This window comes from Microcaecilia unicolor, chromosome 3 (assembly GCF_901765095.1).
Source record: "Microcaecilia unicolor chromosome 3, aMicUni1.1, whole genome shotgun sequence".
In the NCBI taxonomy this organism is placed as follows: domain Eukaryota; kingdom Metazoa; phylum Chordata; class Amphibia; order Gymnophiona; family Siphonopidae; genus Microcaecilia; species Microcaecilia unicolor.
Window position 1 is genome coordinate 334,818,228 of NC_044033.1, and position 17,543 is coordinate 334,835,770.

The 17,543-nt window shown below is 45.4% G+C and overlaps 1 protein-coding gene across 1 annotated transcript in view; it reads right to left on the minus strand.

The window, feature by feature from the left end:
- LOC115464717 overlaps positions 1-17,543 on the minus strand; it is a 362,726-nt gene that overhangs the window by 34,620 nt on the left and 310,563 nt on the right. Inside the window, 2 exon segments of the mRNA XM_030195078.1 lie at positions 13,531-14,172; positions 15,488-15,581. Coding sequence (XP_030050938.1) covers positions 13,531-14,172; positions 15,488-15,581 — 736 coding nt within the window.

Below are 17,543 nucleotides of genomic sequence, written 5' to 3' on the forward strand. Positions count from 1 at the left end.
AAAAAAGGTTTGACCAGCTTCCTAAAGGAGAAGTCCCATAGACCATAATTGACTTGAGGAAAATCCACTGCTTATTTCTGGGATAAGCAGTACAAAATGTATTGAACTTTTGGGGGGATCTTGCCAGGTATTTGTGACCTGGGTTGGCCACTGTTGGAAACAGGATGCTGGGCTTGATGGACCTTTGGTCTATCCTAGTGTAGCAATACTTATGTACTTATGATGGTCTACCTCCTGCTCCCAAGCCCGATGCAAAGATCCAGAGTTCCTCAAAGCCCCCAAGGACAGAAAGGATTTATGTAAAGCCTCAAATACAGAATAAGCAACCAGAAACTTGAAGTAGTCCCCCCTCCCACCCAAAACAAAAATGGCCAAATGCATTTCAATGGGAGAGCCGGCTTTTAGAAACTTCATAGAAACTGTGCTGTGGAACTGAAGTTTCTGCATATGGTGATGATGGGTGGGGGAGAATGGAAATGAAGTTCCCTCCCAAAATGCAGCAATACATTTCTATGGGAGTCGTCCCAACATCTGCGGCATCCATAGAATCATCAGCTCTCAACGTAGGAGCCTTATTCCTAAGGCATAATAGGGCTATCGCGAAACAGCACTGCCGCACAGCGCTCCTAGGCGCCCTGCGGTAGTTCTGAGGTTACAGCACGCCATTTCCTGCAGTAGAAAATAATTTTCTACCATGGGTGGCGTTCCTGGCAGTAATCTTCAATGCACCCACATTGGCGTGCATTGTCCGATTACCACCGGGTTATCGTGTGAGCCCTTACCGCCTTCTAAATGGGGGTTTTTACAGCCACGGAAGTAAGTGGCCTCAGAGCGTGGCAATTCCACGCAGCCACGGACCACTTTTTACTGCACTTAGTCAAAGGACCACGATTAAGCAATGACACATTTCAAACAACTCTTCTGACTACAGACACACTCACAGAAAGCCAACACAGATATAGATACGGAAACACACACGCAAACGATAAACATACAAAACAGACCCACTTATTCTGTCTAAAGGTGATATATCAAATTGAATAAAACATATACGTACGCACACGCACATGCAAAGAGGTTGATAAACATTCCATTGTTTCATGGGCAAAGAAAGAGAATATTCCATTGTTTTATGGGCAAAGAAAGAGAATGTGCAATCTGAAAAATCTCAGTCTTTGGGATGCCCCCCACCACCACCACCACCACCTTTGCCATCTCTAAAACTCTGAACACTAAGAGCCAGATGCACAAAGGTCCCGTTAAGAATCTGTCTGCATTTACCGATTTAGAAACACAGAGGGATTCACAAAGAGAATCACATGCAAATGAGCTGCTCGTTGCTTTTGCGACCCAGATCATTTGCATGCCATATGGGGGAAGCCAGTGGGTGAGCTGAGCATGCGCAGAACAGTCAATCACTATGCGTGGCTGCCTTGCGCATGCTACAGATGGCTCATACCCGCAGACATCCTGGAACACCCATCTCCCTGAAGATGGACTCTCATTGGCTGGCTGCTGTCCCAACTCCTCCTCCCTGCAGGGCTTCCCTGATGACATCACTCTAGAGCTGTGAGCTGATTGGATCCGAACTTCCTGGTGTAAGTGGGCGGGACATCCCGGGCTGACAGTGTCCAATTGGTTTAGCCCCTCTCTGTTGTGCTTCTAGCTGGGGGATGCTGTTTCCCACAGATGCTGTTTGATGGACCCTTGTCTTCCTTGCATTTTTGGTAAGTCATCCTTACTTTTATGCTGCCCCCCCCATTTCTTGCCAGTAAACTGTCATTTGAAAAAAGAATCATGGCCTGGCTTTCATACACACCTTCCATACATGCAAACAAGCTGTGTGTAAGCCGGTGTACTTTTTTGTGTGTGTGTGCTCCATCTTCCCTACCTTGTTTCTCCCCTTCTTCTACTTGCGAAAATGAAGATACGACAGGTCCAGACCTCCCGTTAAAATTTCTACAGTAAAGGTAGGGACTGCTTTTGTGCATGGGGTCGGAAACGGTAGTGCATTGCATTGCATGCTCATTATAATAGCTTTGCATTCCATTTTTGTTAGCTGCTACTGTGACAGGAAAATGGCTCGGAGAACCCTTTTGTACATGTCTCATTTAACCACTTTCATGCTAAACCGGCTAGAACTAGTTTAAAAATCACGTTGCTGGCTCATTAGGTTTAGTGCATCTGGCCCTAAAATCTTCCAGATATAAAAGCCACTTAAAATTTAGCCTATCCCTGAGTACAGGGCACAGACTGAAGAAGTCTGCCCAGCACTGTTCTTGTACTAAGTTCTGAGGCTTATGTCAAAGCCACTTAAAATTTAGCACATCCCTATCTATTCAGTCACAATCAGGACGTAGATCATAGAAGTCTGCCCAGCACCAGTTTTGCTTCCCAATTACCAGCGTCGCCACCCAATCTCCGCTAAGATTCCCTGGATCCATTCCTTCTAAACAAGATTCCTTTGTGTTTATCCCACGCACATTTGAATTCCGTTACTGTTTTCATCTCCACCACCTCCCGCGGGAGGGCATTCCACATATCCACCACCCTCTCCGTGAAAAAATACTTCCCGACTTTACTCCTGAGTCTGCCCCCCTCCAACCTCAATTCATGTTCTCTAGTTCTACCACCTTCCCATCTCTGGAAAAGGTTTGTTTTTGGATTAATACCTTTCAAATATTTGAAGGTCTGTATCATGTCACCCCTGTTTCTCTTTTCTTCCAAGGTATAAATGTTCATGTCGGCAAGTTTGCAAGGAAGGAGAGACTTGCCGACCTGAAAATGTATACCTTGAAGGAAAGGAGAAACGGAAAGGTTGGTGAATACATAGAATGCCCTCCCGCGGGAGGTGGTGGAGATGAAAACGGTAATGGAATTCAAACATGCGTGGGATAAACACAAAGGAATCCTGTTTAGAAGGAATGGATCCAGGGAATCTTAGCGGAGATTGGGTGGTGACGCTGGTAATTGGGAAGCATATGTAAAACCTCAAAGGAACTGTTATGCATTTCCTCGGCGAATATCAATTTACACACAGGGAAATTTAGGAAACGTAAATTATTATAGCAAATAACATTATCCGTTTTCTGCATTGTATTAGCCGTCAGGATATGGTGAAGAAGTCCACCGAAGTGGATGAACGCCAAAACCCCACATGAAGTCGACAGAGGAAAGGAAGTAAGAAGATAGCCAATGACTCAAGAAACCAGGACTATTATTCACAGTGGTTTATCGTAGACACATACAGATCTGTGTTTCGGCTACAGGCCTGCCTCAGGAGTCTTTGTTGGCTGCATGAATTAATTAAAACTCTAGAAGGAAGTTTGGTAATGCACTTTGGTGAGAGTTAGCTAAAACAGCTGAAAAATGATATACTACTTACAGAGCTTATTGAAACGCAAGAAAGAGTAAAGTCAAACCAGTGGAGGATTTTTAACAATAAACCCAGTCTGTTATTGCTGGTCTCTTGAGTCATTGGCTCACTTCCCACTTCCTTTCCTCTGTATTAGCTGTCACCTGATTCCCTTTAATAAACGTTTTACAAGATTTATCACCCTGACCCATCTTCCCTCCCAGGTCGACTACCTTGCTGTCACAATTAGCTAATTCACCCCCACCCCCCCTGGCATAATTGAGTTGAACGAGAGACTGCTTTCTAGCCACAAATTTCCATAACTCGGCCGAGTAGGGTCACCCATCCCTAAAAGTCTGTTCGTGAACCCTTGGTTATTTCCTTCTTTCCTGGAAAACCTCTGCTGTCTTCCTTGGATTCGCTATTTGTGCGAAGGTTTTCTCCTTTTATTCTTTGCCACTATCCGGGTAGCGTCAGGTGGGGTTCCCAGAATTTAACTAGGTACTGGCACTATTCAGTCTGCTATCCAGTTAGCTAATCGAGTAATTTTGAGGAGCATCAAAAAGCTTGAATATTCAGTGCAGATGCCAGAAGAAAATAACGGGGCTCAATTCAGCTCGTGACGTCAGTGTTTAGAAAAATGCGACCTCCACAGTTTGAATATTCACCCCTTTGCCTTAATTCTCTCTAATGCCTCTGTGATATAATTGTGACATTGATTCTTTCCTATCTTACTCTTTTTCACTACGGATTTTATTTTTTATCAAGGGCCCCTTTTACTAAGCGTCGGTAAGTCCAACGTGGCCTAACCTCTCGCTAAACAGGAAGTACTGCCAGGCTACTGCATTTCCACGGCGGTAAAAGGGGGCCTCAGAACATTCGCTTGGCAGAGTTTAAAAAGGGTTTGGACGGTTTCCTAAAGGACAAGTCCATAGACCGCTACTAAATGGACTTGGAAAAATCCACAATTTCGGGAATAACACGTATACAATGTTTGTACGTTTGGGAAACTGCCAGGCGCCCTTGACCTGGATTGGCTGCTGTCGGGGACAGGATGCTGGGCTTGATGGGCCTTTGGTCTTTTCCCAGTATGGCATTACTTATGTACTTATGTGGAAAAGCACGCGCTGACGCCAGCACAGGCCCCCCCTTTGCCGCAGCTTGGTAAAAGGGGTCCTATGATTGTAATTGTAAACCAACGAGGTACTTTGCATATTCAGCGGTACATTAAGAATAAACGAACTTTAAGTTACTGGGTGCTGAAGACCGATTGGCTCACAGAATGATGATTTAGCAGATTTCCAGTTGGTGGTGTCAGGCAGAATCTGATTTCTGATCTATAGCAACTAGATGGAAAACAGTATAATAAAAACAAATAATAATAAAGAAAAAACACTCCTGATGACAGAAACTTCCATTATGTTTATACAGTAACAGCATCTACAACAAAGCTATTTGTAACTGTTCAAGAAAGGAGCTGCCCACTTAAGTACTAAAATGATCAGGTTCTGGGGTAACTTCATATTATACTATCTTTGTCCTATAACAGGCTCCCACAATGTTAAGCCTGACATTTTAATCCGATTTGAGCAAGAGGGATTCGAGACTTAGCCTCTGGGATCTGAGGAAAGAGGAAATCTGACCACCACTGGCACCTGTGAGGAAATGCATGAATCAGGTGATATAGCTTGGATTAAATCTAGGAATGAGTTGATGCAAACTTTTCCTACAAGAAAGATTTTCCTATGGACCAGGCACGAGGGTGTTATAATCATGGTCCCTGCTTCTAGCTTTTGCTGTAGGGATTATGTGTTCTATTTCCCTTATTTCTACTGTTCTCCTTTCATTATCAGGTTATCTTTTTGCTTTTCATTTCTTCTCTTTCTGTTATTCTCCCCTATCATTTTCAAGTCCTTCTCCCTTCTCTTCATCTTCTTCAACACCCATTTTCTCTCATCTTTTTTTCAGTTTCTTAAATCTTATATTTCTTAGTATTTCTGACCTCTCTCAATGCTGCTCCAAGATGCTAAACTTTCCTCCCACCCAGAAGTTTGAGTTTTGTTCTATATGAGTAACACAGTGCTGTTAGTTGGAGAGAGGCAGAGATGAATTTTTTTGGAAGAGGCTGGAGGAAAGGAGTAAAACAGACCCCACTGGGATTAGCAGGAAAAGCGAGAAAGGATGGTCAAATTGGCAGTACAAGGAAGGAAGGAGGCAGGAAGGACTAGACTGACAGCAGTAGGAGGAAGGAATGAGACTGAATGACTGAGCCTGGCATCAGCAGGATAGAGAGAGGCAGAAAGGAACAGAAGAGGGGGAAGCAAAGACCCCCTGCCCTAATAGAAGTAAGAAAAGTGATGAAGGCAGATAGGCTCCCCTGATGAAAGCAGCAGGAGGTGGAAAGGGAAGATGACCACCAGTATCCATTCTAGGAGAGAGGAAAGTTGAGTAGCCATCCACTGGCAGTAGGAGGGGGAAGGGAGACAGGATGATCCATATTGGTGGCACCAGGTTGCAGAATGGTGGGACTCTGTAACAAAGATCCTGCTAACTTCTTAATTAAAGAAGGAAAATTTTCCGGAACATCACCAATTAAAGTTTTAAAAATTAAACAGCAAATTTTAAATTTAACTCATGCATCAACCGTCAGTGAATGCAAGTTTAAAAGCAGAGAGGACACATGGAGGGGCATAATTGAACGAAAACGCCTATCTCCATGGGCGTTTATCTCCAAGAACGGGTCCGTGAAGGGGCGGACCGAACCGTATTTTCGAAAAAAATAGACGCCCATGTTTTATTCAACAATGTGTGAGCTGGGCGTTTTTGTTTTTCAGCGATAATGGAAAATGAAAGCGCCCAGCTCAAAAACGAATAAATCCAAGGCATTTGTTCGTGGGAGGGGCCAGGATTCGTAGTGCACTGGTCCCCCTCACATGCCAGGACACCAACCGGGCACCCTAGGGGGCACTTTTACAAAAACAAAAAAAAAAGGTAAAAGAGCTCCCAGGTGCATAGCACCCTTCCCTTGTGTGTTGAGCCCCCCAAATCCCCCTCAAAACCCACTGCCCACAAGTCTACACAATTACTATAGCCCTAAGGGGTGAAGGGGGCACCTACATGTGGGTACAGTGGGTTTGGGGGGGTTGGACGACTAATAAGCATTAAGCAGCACAATTGTAACAGGTAGGGGGGATGGGCCTGGGTCCACCTGCCTGAAGTCCACTGCACCCCCTAACAACTCCTCCAGTGACCTGCATACTGCTGTCAGGGAGCTGGGTATGACATTTGAGGGTGAAAATAAAAAGTTGAGAAACTTCATTTTTTGTGCTGGGAGGGGGTTAGTGACCACTGGGGGAGTCAGGGGAGGTCATCCCCGATTCCCTCCAGTGGTCATCTGGCCATTTAGGGCACTTTTTGGGGCCTTATTCGTGAAAAAACAGGGTCCAAGAAAAGTGTCCTAAATTCTAGCTAAAAACGCATACTTTTTTCCCATTATCGGTGAAATGCGCCCATCTCTGTTCGGCAGATAACCACGCCCCAGTTCCGCCTTCGCCACACCTCTGACACGCCCCCATCAACTTTGTCCGCATCCGCGACGGATTGCAGTTGAAAACGTCCAAAAATCGGCTTTCGATTATACCGCTTTATTCGTTTTTGTGAGATAAACGTCCATCTCCCGATTTAGGTCGGAACTTGGGCGTTTTTCTCATTCGATTATAAGCAGGATGGTCAAATTTAGACATGATAAATCAATTTTGCTGCCATATTTTGAATCCAACATAACTTTCTCAGCAATTTAGAAGACAGTCCTGCATATAACGCATTACTATAATCCAACAGAGATAAAATCACTTCCTGACCACCACTCTGAAATGTTCCCGATTAAAAATGTGATAGGCTTTTTAAATGCCACATTCACCTGTGGTTCAAAGGTCAAAGAAGACTCCACTAACACACCAATATCCTAGACACAGTTTCCACATTAAAAATTGTACCATCTAAAAGTTGAACAGAAGATGGAATATTATCCACCTTCATACTAAACCATAAAAATTCCCTAGTATCCCTTGAGTCTAAAACACAGGGTAAATTCTTATCAGTACATAAGTGTTGCCATACTGGGACAGACTGAAGCCCACTATCCTGTTTCCATCAGTGGCCAATCCAGGCTATAAGTACCTGGCAAGATCCCAAAACAGTATAATACATTTTATGCTGCTTATCCTAGAAATAAGCCATGGATTTTCCCAAGTCCATCTTAATAACACCTTATGGACTTTCCTTTTAGGAAGATATCCAAACTTGTTTTAAACCCTGCTAAGCTAACTGCTTTTCCCCACATTCTCTGACGATGAATTCCAGTGATTAAATAAATATTTTCTCCGATTTGTTTTAAATTTACTACTTTTTAGATTCATTCCATGCCCTCTAGTCCTAGTATTTTTGGAAGAATAAAGAAGCGATTCACGTCTACCCGTTCCACTGCACTCATTATTTTATAGACCTCTATGATATCTCCCCTCAGCTGTCTTTTCTCGAAGCTGAAGAGCCCTAGCCGCTTTAGCCTTTCCTTCTAGAGAAGTCATCCCATCCCCTTTATCACTTTCGTTGCCCTTCTCTGTAGCCTTTCTAATTCCAACATATCTTTTTTGAGATGTGGTGACCAAAATTGCACACAATATTCCATGTGCGGTCGCACTATGGCGCGATACAAAGGCATTATAACTCCTCATTTTTATTTTCCATTCCTTTCCGAATAATACCTAACATTCTCTTTGCTTTCTTTGCTACTGCAGCACACTGAGTAGCTTATTTTCGAAAGAAAAGGGCGCGCATCTTCCGACACAAATCGGGAGATGGGTGTCCTTCTCTCAAGGTTGGCCAAATTGGCATAATCGAAAGCCGACTTGGCCCTTTCTCAACCGCTTTCCATCACGGGGACGACCAAAGTTCACGGGGGCGTGTTGGCAGTGTACCGAAGGCGGGATGGGGGCGTGGTTAAGAAAAGGGCGTCCTCGGGCCGATAATGGAAAAAAGAAGGGCATCCCTCACGAGCATTTGGTCGACTTTACTTGGTCCCTTTTTTTTCACGACCAAGCCTCGAAAAGGTGTCCGAACTGACCATATGACCACCGGAGGGAATTGAGGATGACCTCCCCTTTCTCCCACAGTGGTCACCAAACCCCTCCCACCCTAAAAAAAACAACTTTAAAAACATTTTTTGCCAGCCTCTATGCCAGCCTCAAATGTCATACCCAGCTCCATCATAGCAGTATGCAGGTCCCTGGAGCAGTTTTTAGTGGGTGCAGTGCACTTCAGGCTGGTGGACCCAGGCCCATTCCCCCCCCCCCCCCCCCCACCACCACACTTGTGGTGGTAAATGGGAGCCCTCCAAAACCCAGCCAAAACCCACTGTACCCACATGTAGGTGCCCCCCTTCATCCCTAAGGGCTATGGTAGTGGTGCACAGTTGTGGGGAGTGGGTTTTAGGTTTTTTGGGGGGCCTCAGTACACAAGGTAAGGGAGTTATGCACCTGGGAGCAATTTCTGAAGTCCACTGCAGTGCCCCCTAGGGTGCCCGGTTGGTGTCCTGGCATGTGAGGGGAGCCAGTGCACTATGAACGCTGGCTCCTCCCACGACCAAATGCCTTGCATTTGGTCGTTTTTGAGATGGGCGTCCTCAGTTTCCATTATAGGCAAAAACCGAGGTTGCCCATCTCTAAGGTCGACCTAAATGTTGAGATTTGGGCATCCCCAAACGTATTATCGAAACGAAAGATGGACACCCATCTTGTTTCGATAATATGAGTTTCCCCGCCCCTTCGTCGGGACGTCCTTAAAGATGGGTGCCCTTAGAGATGGTCATCTCCGTTCGATTATGCTCCTCTGAGCTACACAATGAAAAGAATGACTTACATAGAAGGTAGCTAGTGAACCCATTGGAAGTTTCTCCCAGGGAAGTATTCAGTATTGTGCAAAGCACAACTAGAACAGCAAGAAATACTCCTAATACAGCATTTAACACACAGATCATACTGAGCTCATTCACTCAGATTCCCAAGCAGACAGATGTAAGGCGCAGTCTGCAAGCATACTAGCCCTAAAACATATTGAGGGGCATAATAGAATGGGGACGATCATCTCTAAGGACGTCCCGGCGAAGGGGCAGGGCAACCCGTATTATCGAAACAAGACGGGTGTCTATTTTTCGTTTCGATAATACGGTTAGGGGACGCCCAAATCATGAAATTTAGGACGATCTTAGAGATGGACATCCTTACGTCATTTTTGAGATGGTCATCCCCGGTTTTCGTCGATAATGGAAACCGAGGACGCCCATCTCAAAAATGACCAAATCCAAGCCATTTGGTCGTGGGAGGAGTCAGCATTCGTAGTGCACTGGTCCCCCTCACATGCCGGGACACCAACCGGGCACCCTAGGGGGTACTGAAGTGGACTTCAGAAAAAGCTCCCAGGTGCATACCTCCCTTACCTTCGGTGCTAAGCCCCCCAACCCCCCCAACCCACTCCCCACAAGTGGTTTCTCCAGGATAGGTCGGCCATCTTGGGTGGGCATTTCTGCTTGTGGCAGCCATCTTGGAGTTGGGTAGCTTCAGGAAGGAAGCCCATATTTGGGCGTAGGACATCTCTGCTGATGGGGGCAGCCATCTTGGATCAGCTGCACATGCTTGAACCTAATTCCTCCACTACTTAAGGCCCTGCCTCCAGCCCTTCGTTGATTCGGCTTCTCCTGCGTAGAGGTCATGGTCCTCATCCGTGTTCCATATCGGCTATCCGGATTCCAGAGTTTCCTGTGTTCCAGACCTTGGCTTGTTTCCTGACCACGCGCTGTGTTGCTGCCTGCCTTTGACCTTGGACTGTGTTTTGACTGTTCTCAGCTCTACTATTTTCCTGGCTCTTGGACTGTGTCTGTTGGCCGCCTGTCTGGTCAGTGGTCGTGCAACCCCACCGGTTCCGGAAGTCCTGCCGGCCACCTGAACCCAGGAGCTCAACTCCTGGGGGACAGTGGTAAGTGCAGGTGAAGCTAGGGGTTGTCTGGCTGCCTGACCGAATACGGTAGCACTTCATCTTCGCCGTGCTCAGTCGGGGCACAAGGGCTCACACTTACCAGGTCATAACAGTCTGCTAGGTACTGCTTTCAGTCTAGCTTTATTGCTTGTATGTATGTTTTTCTTGGTGGCTACTTGGCAGCTTTCAGTCATTGCCCTAGTTTTTGTCTGTGTAGCCTAGCTTTGTGTCCTGTCTAGTCTGTCTTGTTTGGTTTCCTGCAGGGCCAGGCCCGGGAAAAGGCCGCCTCCGGGGCCCCCCTCCACCCGCCACCGGGCCCTCTCTCCACCCCCGGGCCCTCTGCACTGACCTTAAGTGCTTCACCTTCAAAAGCTCAGCAAGCAGCAGCAGACCACTCCTTCCTTCCGTGTCCTGCCCTCGACTGATGTAACTTCCGCGAGGGTGGGACACGGAAGGAGTGGTCTGCCGCTGCTTGCTGTGCTTTTGAAGGTGAGGTGCTTAAGTTCAATGCCAGGGAGCGACAAAGGGCGGGCGGGCCGGATTGCGGTGGCGGCGCCCCCCCCTCGGAGGCCCGGGCCCTGGGAATTTTGTACCCCCGTCCCCCCCCCCCCCCTCGGCGGCCCTGGTTCCCTGTTCACCTTGGGCTTCTGCCCTACCCTGGTTAGTCAAGCTTGTCTTAAGTCCTTTACCCTGTATAGTATCTGTTCTTCCTCTGTTTGTGGCTGGTTGTCTTCAGCTTCAGTTCCCCTCCTGCTTGTGTCTGCCCTGCTTGCTTTCAGTTTCCTTCCAGCCAAGCCTGTTTGGAAATCCTGAATCCTGATTCCTATCCTGAACCCTGTTGTGGTCAAGCTTGTTTAAGAATCTTTTCTAGTGTGAGTTTCTTGGTGTTCCAGCCTGCTTGCTCCAGTACCAGCTTTCCTTTAAGTCCTGCTGGCTGCCTGCACCCAGGGGCTCGACCCCTGGGGAACGGCAGTCAAGTGTAGGTGAAGCCTAGTTCCAGTCTGTCTGTTTCGGCTTGCTTATCCGCGTCTGCTGCTAGCCCAGTGCTGGTCGGGGGGTTTTCCCTGCCGCTACCACTGCCACTCCTCGGCAGTGGTCCAAGGGCTCACAAAACCAGTGTTTCCGTGAGAAGCCTAACAGCTGGATTGTCTTCTACATGGTTCTAGGAAACAAACTATCCTTCATGCCACCTCTTCAGAACATTTCTTGAAAGTGAAGGAGACGTGGAGGGGCATTTTCGATATGACGTCTAAATCTAACTTTGGACATTTTAGAAAAATTGGAATGTTGCTAGTGCAACAGTAGCCTAGTGGTTAGTGCAGTGGAACATGAAATGCTGCTAATATGAGATTCTACATGGAATATTGCTACTATTTAAGATTGCACATGGAATGTTGCTAGTGGAGGAGTGGCCTAGTGGTTAGTGCAGTGGAACATGGAATGTTACTACTACTACTATTTAGCATTTCTATAGCGCTACAAGGCGTACGCAGCGCTGCACAAACATAGAAGAAAGACAGTCCCTGCTCAAAGAGCTTACAATCTAATAGACAAAAAATAAAGTAAGCAAATCAAATCAATTAATGTGTACAGGAAGGAGGAGAGGAGGGTAGGTGGAGGCGAGTGGTTACAAGTGGTTACGAGTCAAAAGCAATGTTAAAGAGGTGGGCTTTCAGTCTAGATTTAAAGGTGGCCAAGGATGGGGCAAGACGTAGGGGCTCAGGAAGTTTATTCCAGGCGTAGGGTGCAGCAAGACAGAAGGCGCGAAGTCTGGAGTTGGCAGTAGTGGAGAAGGGAACAGATAAGAAGGATTTATCCATGGAGCGGAGTGCACGGGAAGGGATGTAGGGAAGGACGAGTGTGGAGAGATACTGGGGAGCAGCAGAGTGAGTACATTTATAGTTTAGTAGAAGAAGTTTGAACAGGATACGAAAACGGATAGGGAGCCAGTGAAGCGACTTGAGGAGAGGGGTAGTATGAGTAAAGCGACCCTGGCGGAAGACGAGACGGGCAGCAGAGTTTTGAACCGATTGGAGAGGGGAGAGGTGACTAAGTGGGAGGCCAGCAAGAAGCAGATTGCAGTAGTCTAAATGAGAGGTGACAAGGGTGTGGATGAGGGTTTTGGTAGAGTGCTCGGAAAGAAAGGGGCGGATTTTACGGATGTTGTAAAGAAAGAAACAACAGGTCTTGGCGATCTGCTGGATATGATCAGAGAAGGAGAGAGAAGAGTCAAAGATGACCCCAAGGTTTCGAGCTGAGGAGACAGGGAGAATGAGAGAGCCATCAACAGAAATAGAAAACGGGGGGAGTGGGGAGGTGGGTTTGGGGGGAAAAATGAGAAGCTCAATTTTGGTGATGTTTAATTTCAGGTGGCGTTGAAACATCCAGACAGCAATGTCAGACAAGCATGCTGAAACTTTGGTTGGGATGCAAGGTGAGATATCAGGGGTAGAAAGGTAGATTTGGGAGTCATCAGCATAGAGATGGTAGGAAAAGCCATGGGATGAGATTAATGAACCAAGGGAAGAAGTGTAGATAGAAAAGAGGAGGGGACCAAGAACAGAACCCTGAGGTACGCCGACAGGCAGAGGGATAGAAGTAGAAGAGGATCCACCAGAGTGAACACTGAAGGTGCGGAGAGAGAGGTAGGAAGAGAACCAGGAAAGGACAGAGCCCTGGAATCCAAGTGAGGACAGGGTATCGAGGAGTATGCTGTGATCGACAGTGTCAAAAGCAGCGGAAAGATCAAGAAGAATGAGGATGGAATGTTGCCAGTGGAGGAGTAGCCTAGTGGTTAGTGCAGTGGAACATGGAATGTTGCTACTATTAGAGATTCTACATGGAATGTTGCTACTATTTGAGATTCTAGGTGGAATGTAGTTACTATTTGATTGGTATCCCACTTAAAGTTGTCAAGCTTTCGACTCGCTTGCAGCACTCGCTCCCTGAGCTTGAAATTACTACTACTACTACTACTTATCATTTCTATAGCGCTACTAGTACGCAGCGCTGTACACTTGAACATAAAGAGACAGTCCCACAGGACAGACAAACAGGACATACAAGAGATAAAAAGTGCAGCAGTAGCCTAGTGGTTAGTGCAGTGAAACATGAAATGCTACTAATATGAGATCCCCCTGGATCACCCTCAGCCCCACTGTATGAGGGACCAGCTCCATAAAGAAGGATATTAATACTGATGTTGAAATCTTGAAAGCAGGCAATTATATCTTTAGGCAAATTATTTCTTGCTATGCCCAAGGCCCTGTGGGACTGCTCCAAAAGAACCTCTTTTGGATCAGTAGCTGAACCTGCTTCTGTTAACAAAGCGCTCACTATTTTCTGCACCACATCTATACAATCTATGTAAGCTGGCGATTCTGGCAAACCTCTAAACCGGAGATTGCGTTTCCGGCTTCTATTTTCCAAGTCCTCCAACTTATCTGTAAGTTGCTGAAATCCTGTGTGCATCTCCTTCATCTGTCGATCTAGAGCATTTATCCCTCTCTCCTGCTCTTCCACTCGTCCTTCCAGCTCTTCTAGGTGGATACCCAGTTCGCGGATTTCTCCTCGCAGGTCCGCCCCCAAAGCCGCTAAATCTGTGCGGACCGCTTTAAGATCTGTCCGCATCTCCATAAGCCAGTCTCTAAGCTCTGGAAATTTTATGGGTTCCGAACCTTCATGGTCTCCTGACAGAAACATATCTTGGGATAGAGATCCCCCAGGGAGGCGTGCTGGGTTCAGAGCCGCCGGTTCCATCATTGCCACCTGCTTCACCGCTGAGCTGCCTTAGAAGGCGAATTGAGCGAGTTTCGCGGTTGTGCTCATCCCCTATTGTCTCCGCTAAGTGTTCTTAATTGGGGGTGCCCAAGTCGAGCTATGGATTGCACATAAAGATGGGGTAACGCCAAAAAAACTTTATGTGGGGAAGCGGGAGCTCTCACTTCAAGCAACCATTTTGCTCGGTGAATTCACTTCCTCCTCTTCTCAGAAGATTTTGATTTATTCCTTAGGTTTCCAAGATCTTTAATCCGGGCTTCTCGGGCCTTCTGATAACCTCACACGGCGTCCCACATTGAAAAGAAGCAATTTGTGGAATCCGTTCCTGTAAAACTGAAGAAGCTCCCTCAGTCACTTCTCAAATGGTTCTTGAATCCTCCCCAATAGAAGTTGACGCTGGCACCATCTCCCCTGGAGGGGTTAATGATGTTACAACTGCCACCTCCTTCGCAGCTGCTGGATGAATTGGAGCATCACACAGAATAGCGTCTACTACACTTCCTGGTCGTGACGCTGATGGTTTCAGCAGTGGTGAACTACCGCTGCTTGGCTGGGGAAGAGGGGCACTGTGGTCGGAACTACCTTCCAACCTATCTGGCAACCCCTACATCCGAAGATAGGTAGCCATATGACCAGCAGAAGGGGCAACAACATGCAGGGAGGCTCTGGCAGCAGGTCTGCCCTGTCGCTTCGGCATAATAGAGAAAAACGCAAGAAGAAACCTCGGAGCACTAGCAGCATGTCGGACAAGTGTGGCCATCTTGGATCTCCTCAAAAGCATAACTTTTAAGCTTCTAAAGTCAGAAGAATTTTCACCTGAAAACTTATGCTCCTAAGTTTGGATGAAAATAATAGAAAAAACTTAGTGCTGCTTCCCTGATGAGTCATTTTAAATATCAACCCCTTCAGTTTTCTTTCTAATATCAGACTCTATACATACAGTATAATAACGATAGGAAAAGTCTGTGCTGGGCACATAAGCACCCATATGAACCTAACCCAGAGAATGGCTGTCAGGAGTTTCTGGGGTGATGCATCCAAATAAGTTAATTTTGTGCAAAGCATGAAAAGAATACACCTTATCCCTAGGCTATTAGAGTTGTTTGTTTTTTTTAAATTTAGCTCGTGCCTTTTTAGTAGTAGTTGTAAGTGAGTTAGATTCAGGCACAGTTGGGGATTTTATCAGTCTCTCTGTTTCACTTCTAATGCTTGTCTCAGTCACTTGCGTTCTTCCACATAGAGCCTCCTTCACCAGCTGCAATATGAACAGGCAAAATATATACTTAGAAATTCTACTTAATCAGAACAAATGTGTGTACCTACCCTCTGTATCACTCTCAGCCCCACTGTATGAGGGACCAGCTCCATACAGAAGGATATTAATACTGGTGTTGTAATCCATCTGGGGACAAATGACCTGGCCAACAAGAGCAAGTTTGGTGCACAGATGATGTTTTGTAAAAATACAATAATTTGGGGGTTACCGCATAATATCGTATTTCAGATTTGGCAATACTGCTTCAACTCGCTTACAACCAGGAGCTAAACACAAATCCAGAAGGAGAGACTATTTACCATCCAATTACTATACTGCATTTGCTGACTTCATGCAATTTGAAGAGTCAGTTTGCACAAAAATTCACTGAAGTGCCTAAATAAACACTGGCAAGATATAAATGTAATTCTCCATAGTGAGGGGTCCAGAATTTTCATATAGATTCAGGTCTTAAGAACCACAAGGACGTAGATGAAAGAGGACTAAGACCCTGATGCACAAAACTTACCAGGGCACCACTGTGTGCTTTACACCGCTTTAGCGAGCACAGTATTCTGCGAGACATGCACAAAGAGGTTCTGCGAGCTCTTTTCCGTCTATGGAGGCAGCCAATGGGAATTGCATGCAAATCTATGCAGATGAGCTGATTAGTATTTAAATGTGCATTCCGAGGGATGCACAGCCTTTTACGAGTGATGCAAATGAAGAAATGCCTATCTCTTACAGGAGAATATTTACAGGAGTTACCTAAAGTCAGGTTTGTCAGGATATTGACAATGAGTATTCATGAGAGAGATTTGCATACAGTGGAGGCAGTGCTTGTTATGAAATGCTTTGAGTCCTACTGATCTGTACATACATCAGGTGTATTACTTTGGCGGGTGGAAACAATCAGGTGGTCTTATAGGGAGGGAGGGAAGAACGGGAGGGGAAGGGATCTTGGGGTATGTTCTCTGTAAAAGTTTTTATTGTGCCATTCTGGATGGTTTACTGTTTTTTCTTGTTCTGTATGAAGGTTATCAACAAACATGTTTGCTTTTAATAAAGATGATTAACACATTAAAAAAATAAGTTTTGGATGTTACTGAATTCTATTATTCTGTCTCACTGTATTTCCAGTTTTGGCACAGTATGAGCCATCACAAGAACAAAATATAAGAAAAACAATGGACTGCATTAAGGGTTTATAGCCCTTTAGTTATGTTTCAACAAATGAGAGATCTGTTTGACAGAAAATATTTTTATTATTTTGACTTATAAACCACTTGTCCCTGAAACATGCTCAAACAACAGAATAATCCATTTGTGTATCTAAAAGGTAAAGTTCTACAAAACAGATGAAGATGTGATTCCTTATGCCCCAATGAGAGGAAAGTTTAATTCTACTTCCATTTAATTTCAATATATTCCATCATCTTTATAACATCAGGCTTCCCAAGGCAGATTACAACAACAACATTTAAGATGAACCCATCAGGAAACAAGATATCCTCACTAAAATTTGGCCATCTGTATTGTATACAGTGTATTTATTTAGTTTGTAGTGTAGAAAAATGAGCACAAAATACCGAGTTTATAATTGCTGTTTCTACCAGCTATAATAATTTTTAAGTTGTTTTACTGATATTTGATTGTTATTTCATGATATTCATATCTACAGATGGGCAATTTTCAAAAAAATTAAAAAGCTGTCCAATATGAAACAAAAAAACAAAAAACTTTTGTCATCCACCTTTTAAGGCACTGCCTATCCAACTGAAACATCTTGAGACTTGTTACAGATGGACCAACAATAAAAAACGACAATGTGGATACAGCAGCTCATAGGTTTGCTTGACTTGTTTTGAGTGAAGGGGGATGACGGCTGCCCTGGGAAGGAGAATCTTAAATAGTCCTTATTGGCTTCCTTGCGTACAGTGGACTAGATAGGCTCACTTCCACTGCTACTACTACTACTATAAATCATTTCTATAGCGCAACCAGTCGTACGCAGCGCTTCACAATTGAACATGAAGAAAAGACAGTCCCTGCTCTAAAGAGCTTACAATCTAAATCACGACAGACAGACAGGACCAATAATCACTTCTTAAACCTCCTTGTTCT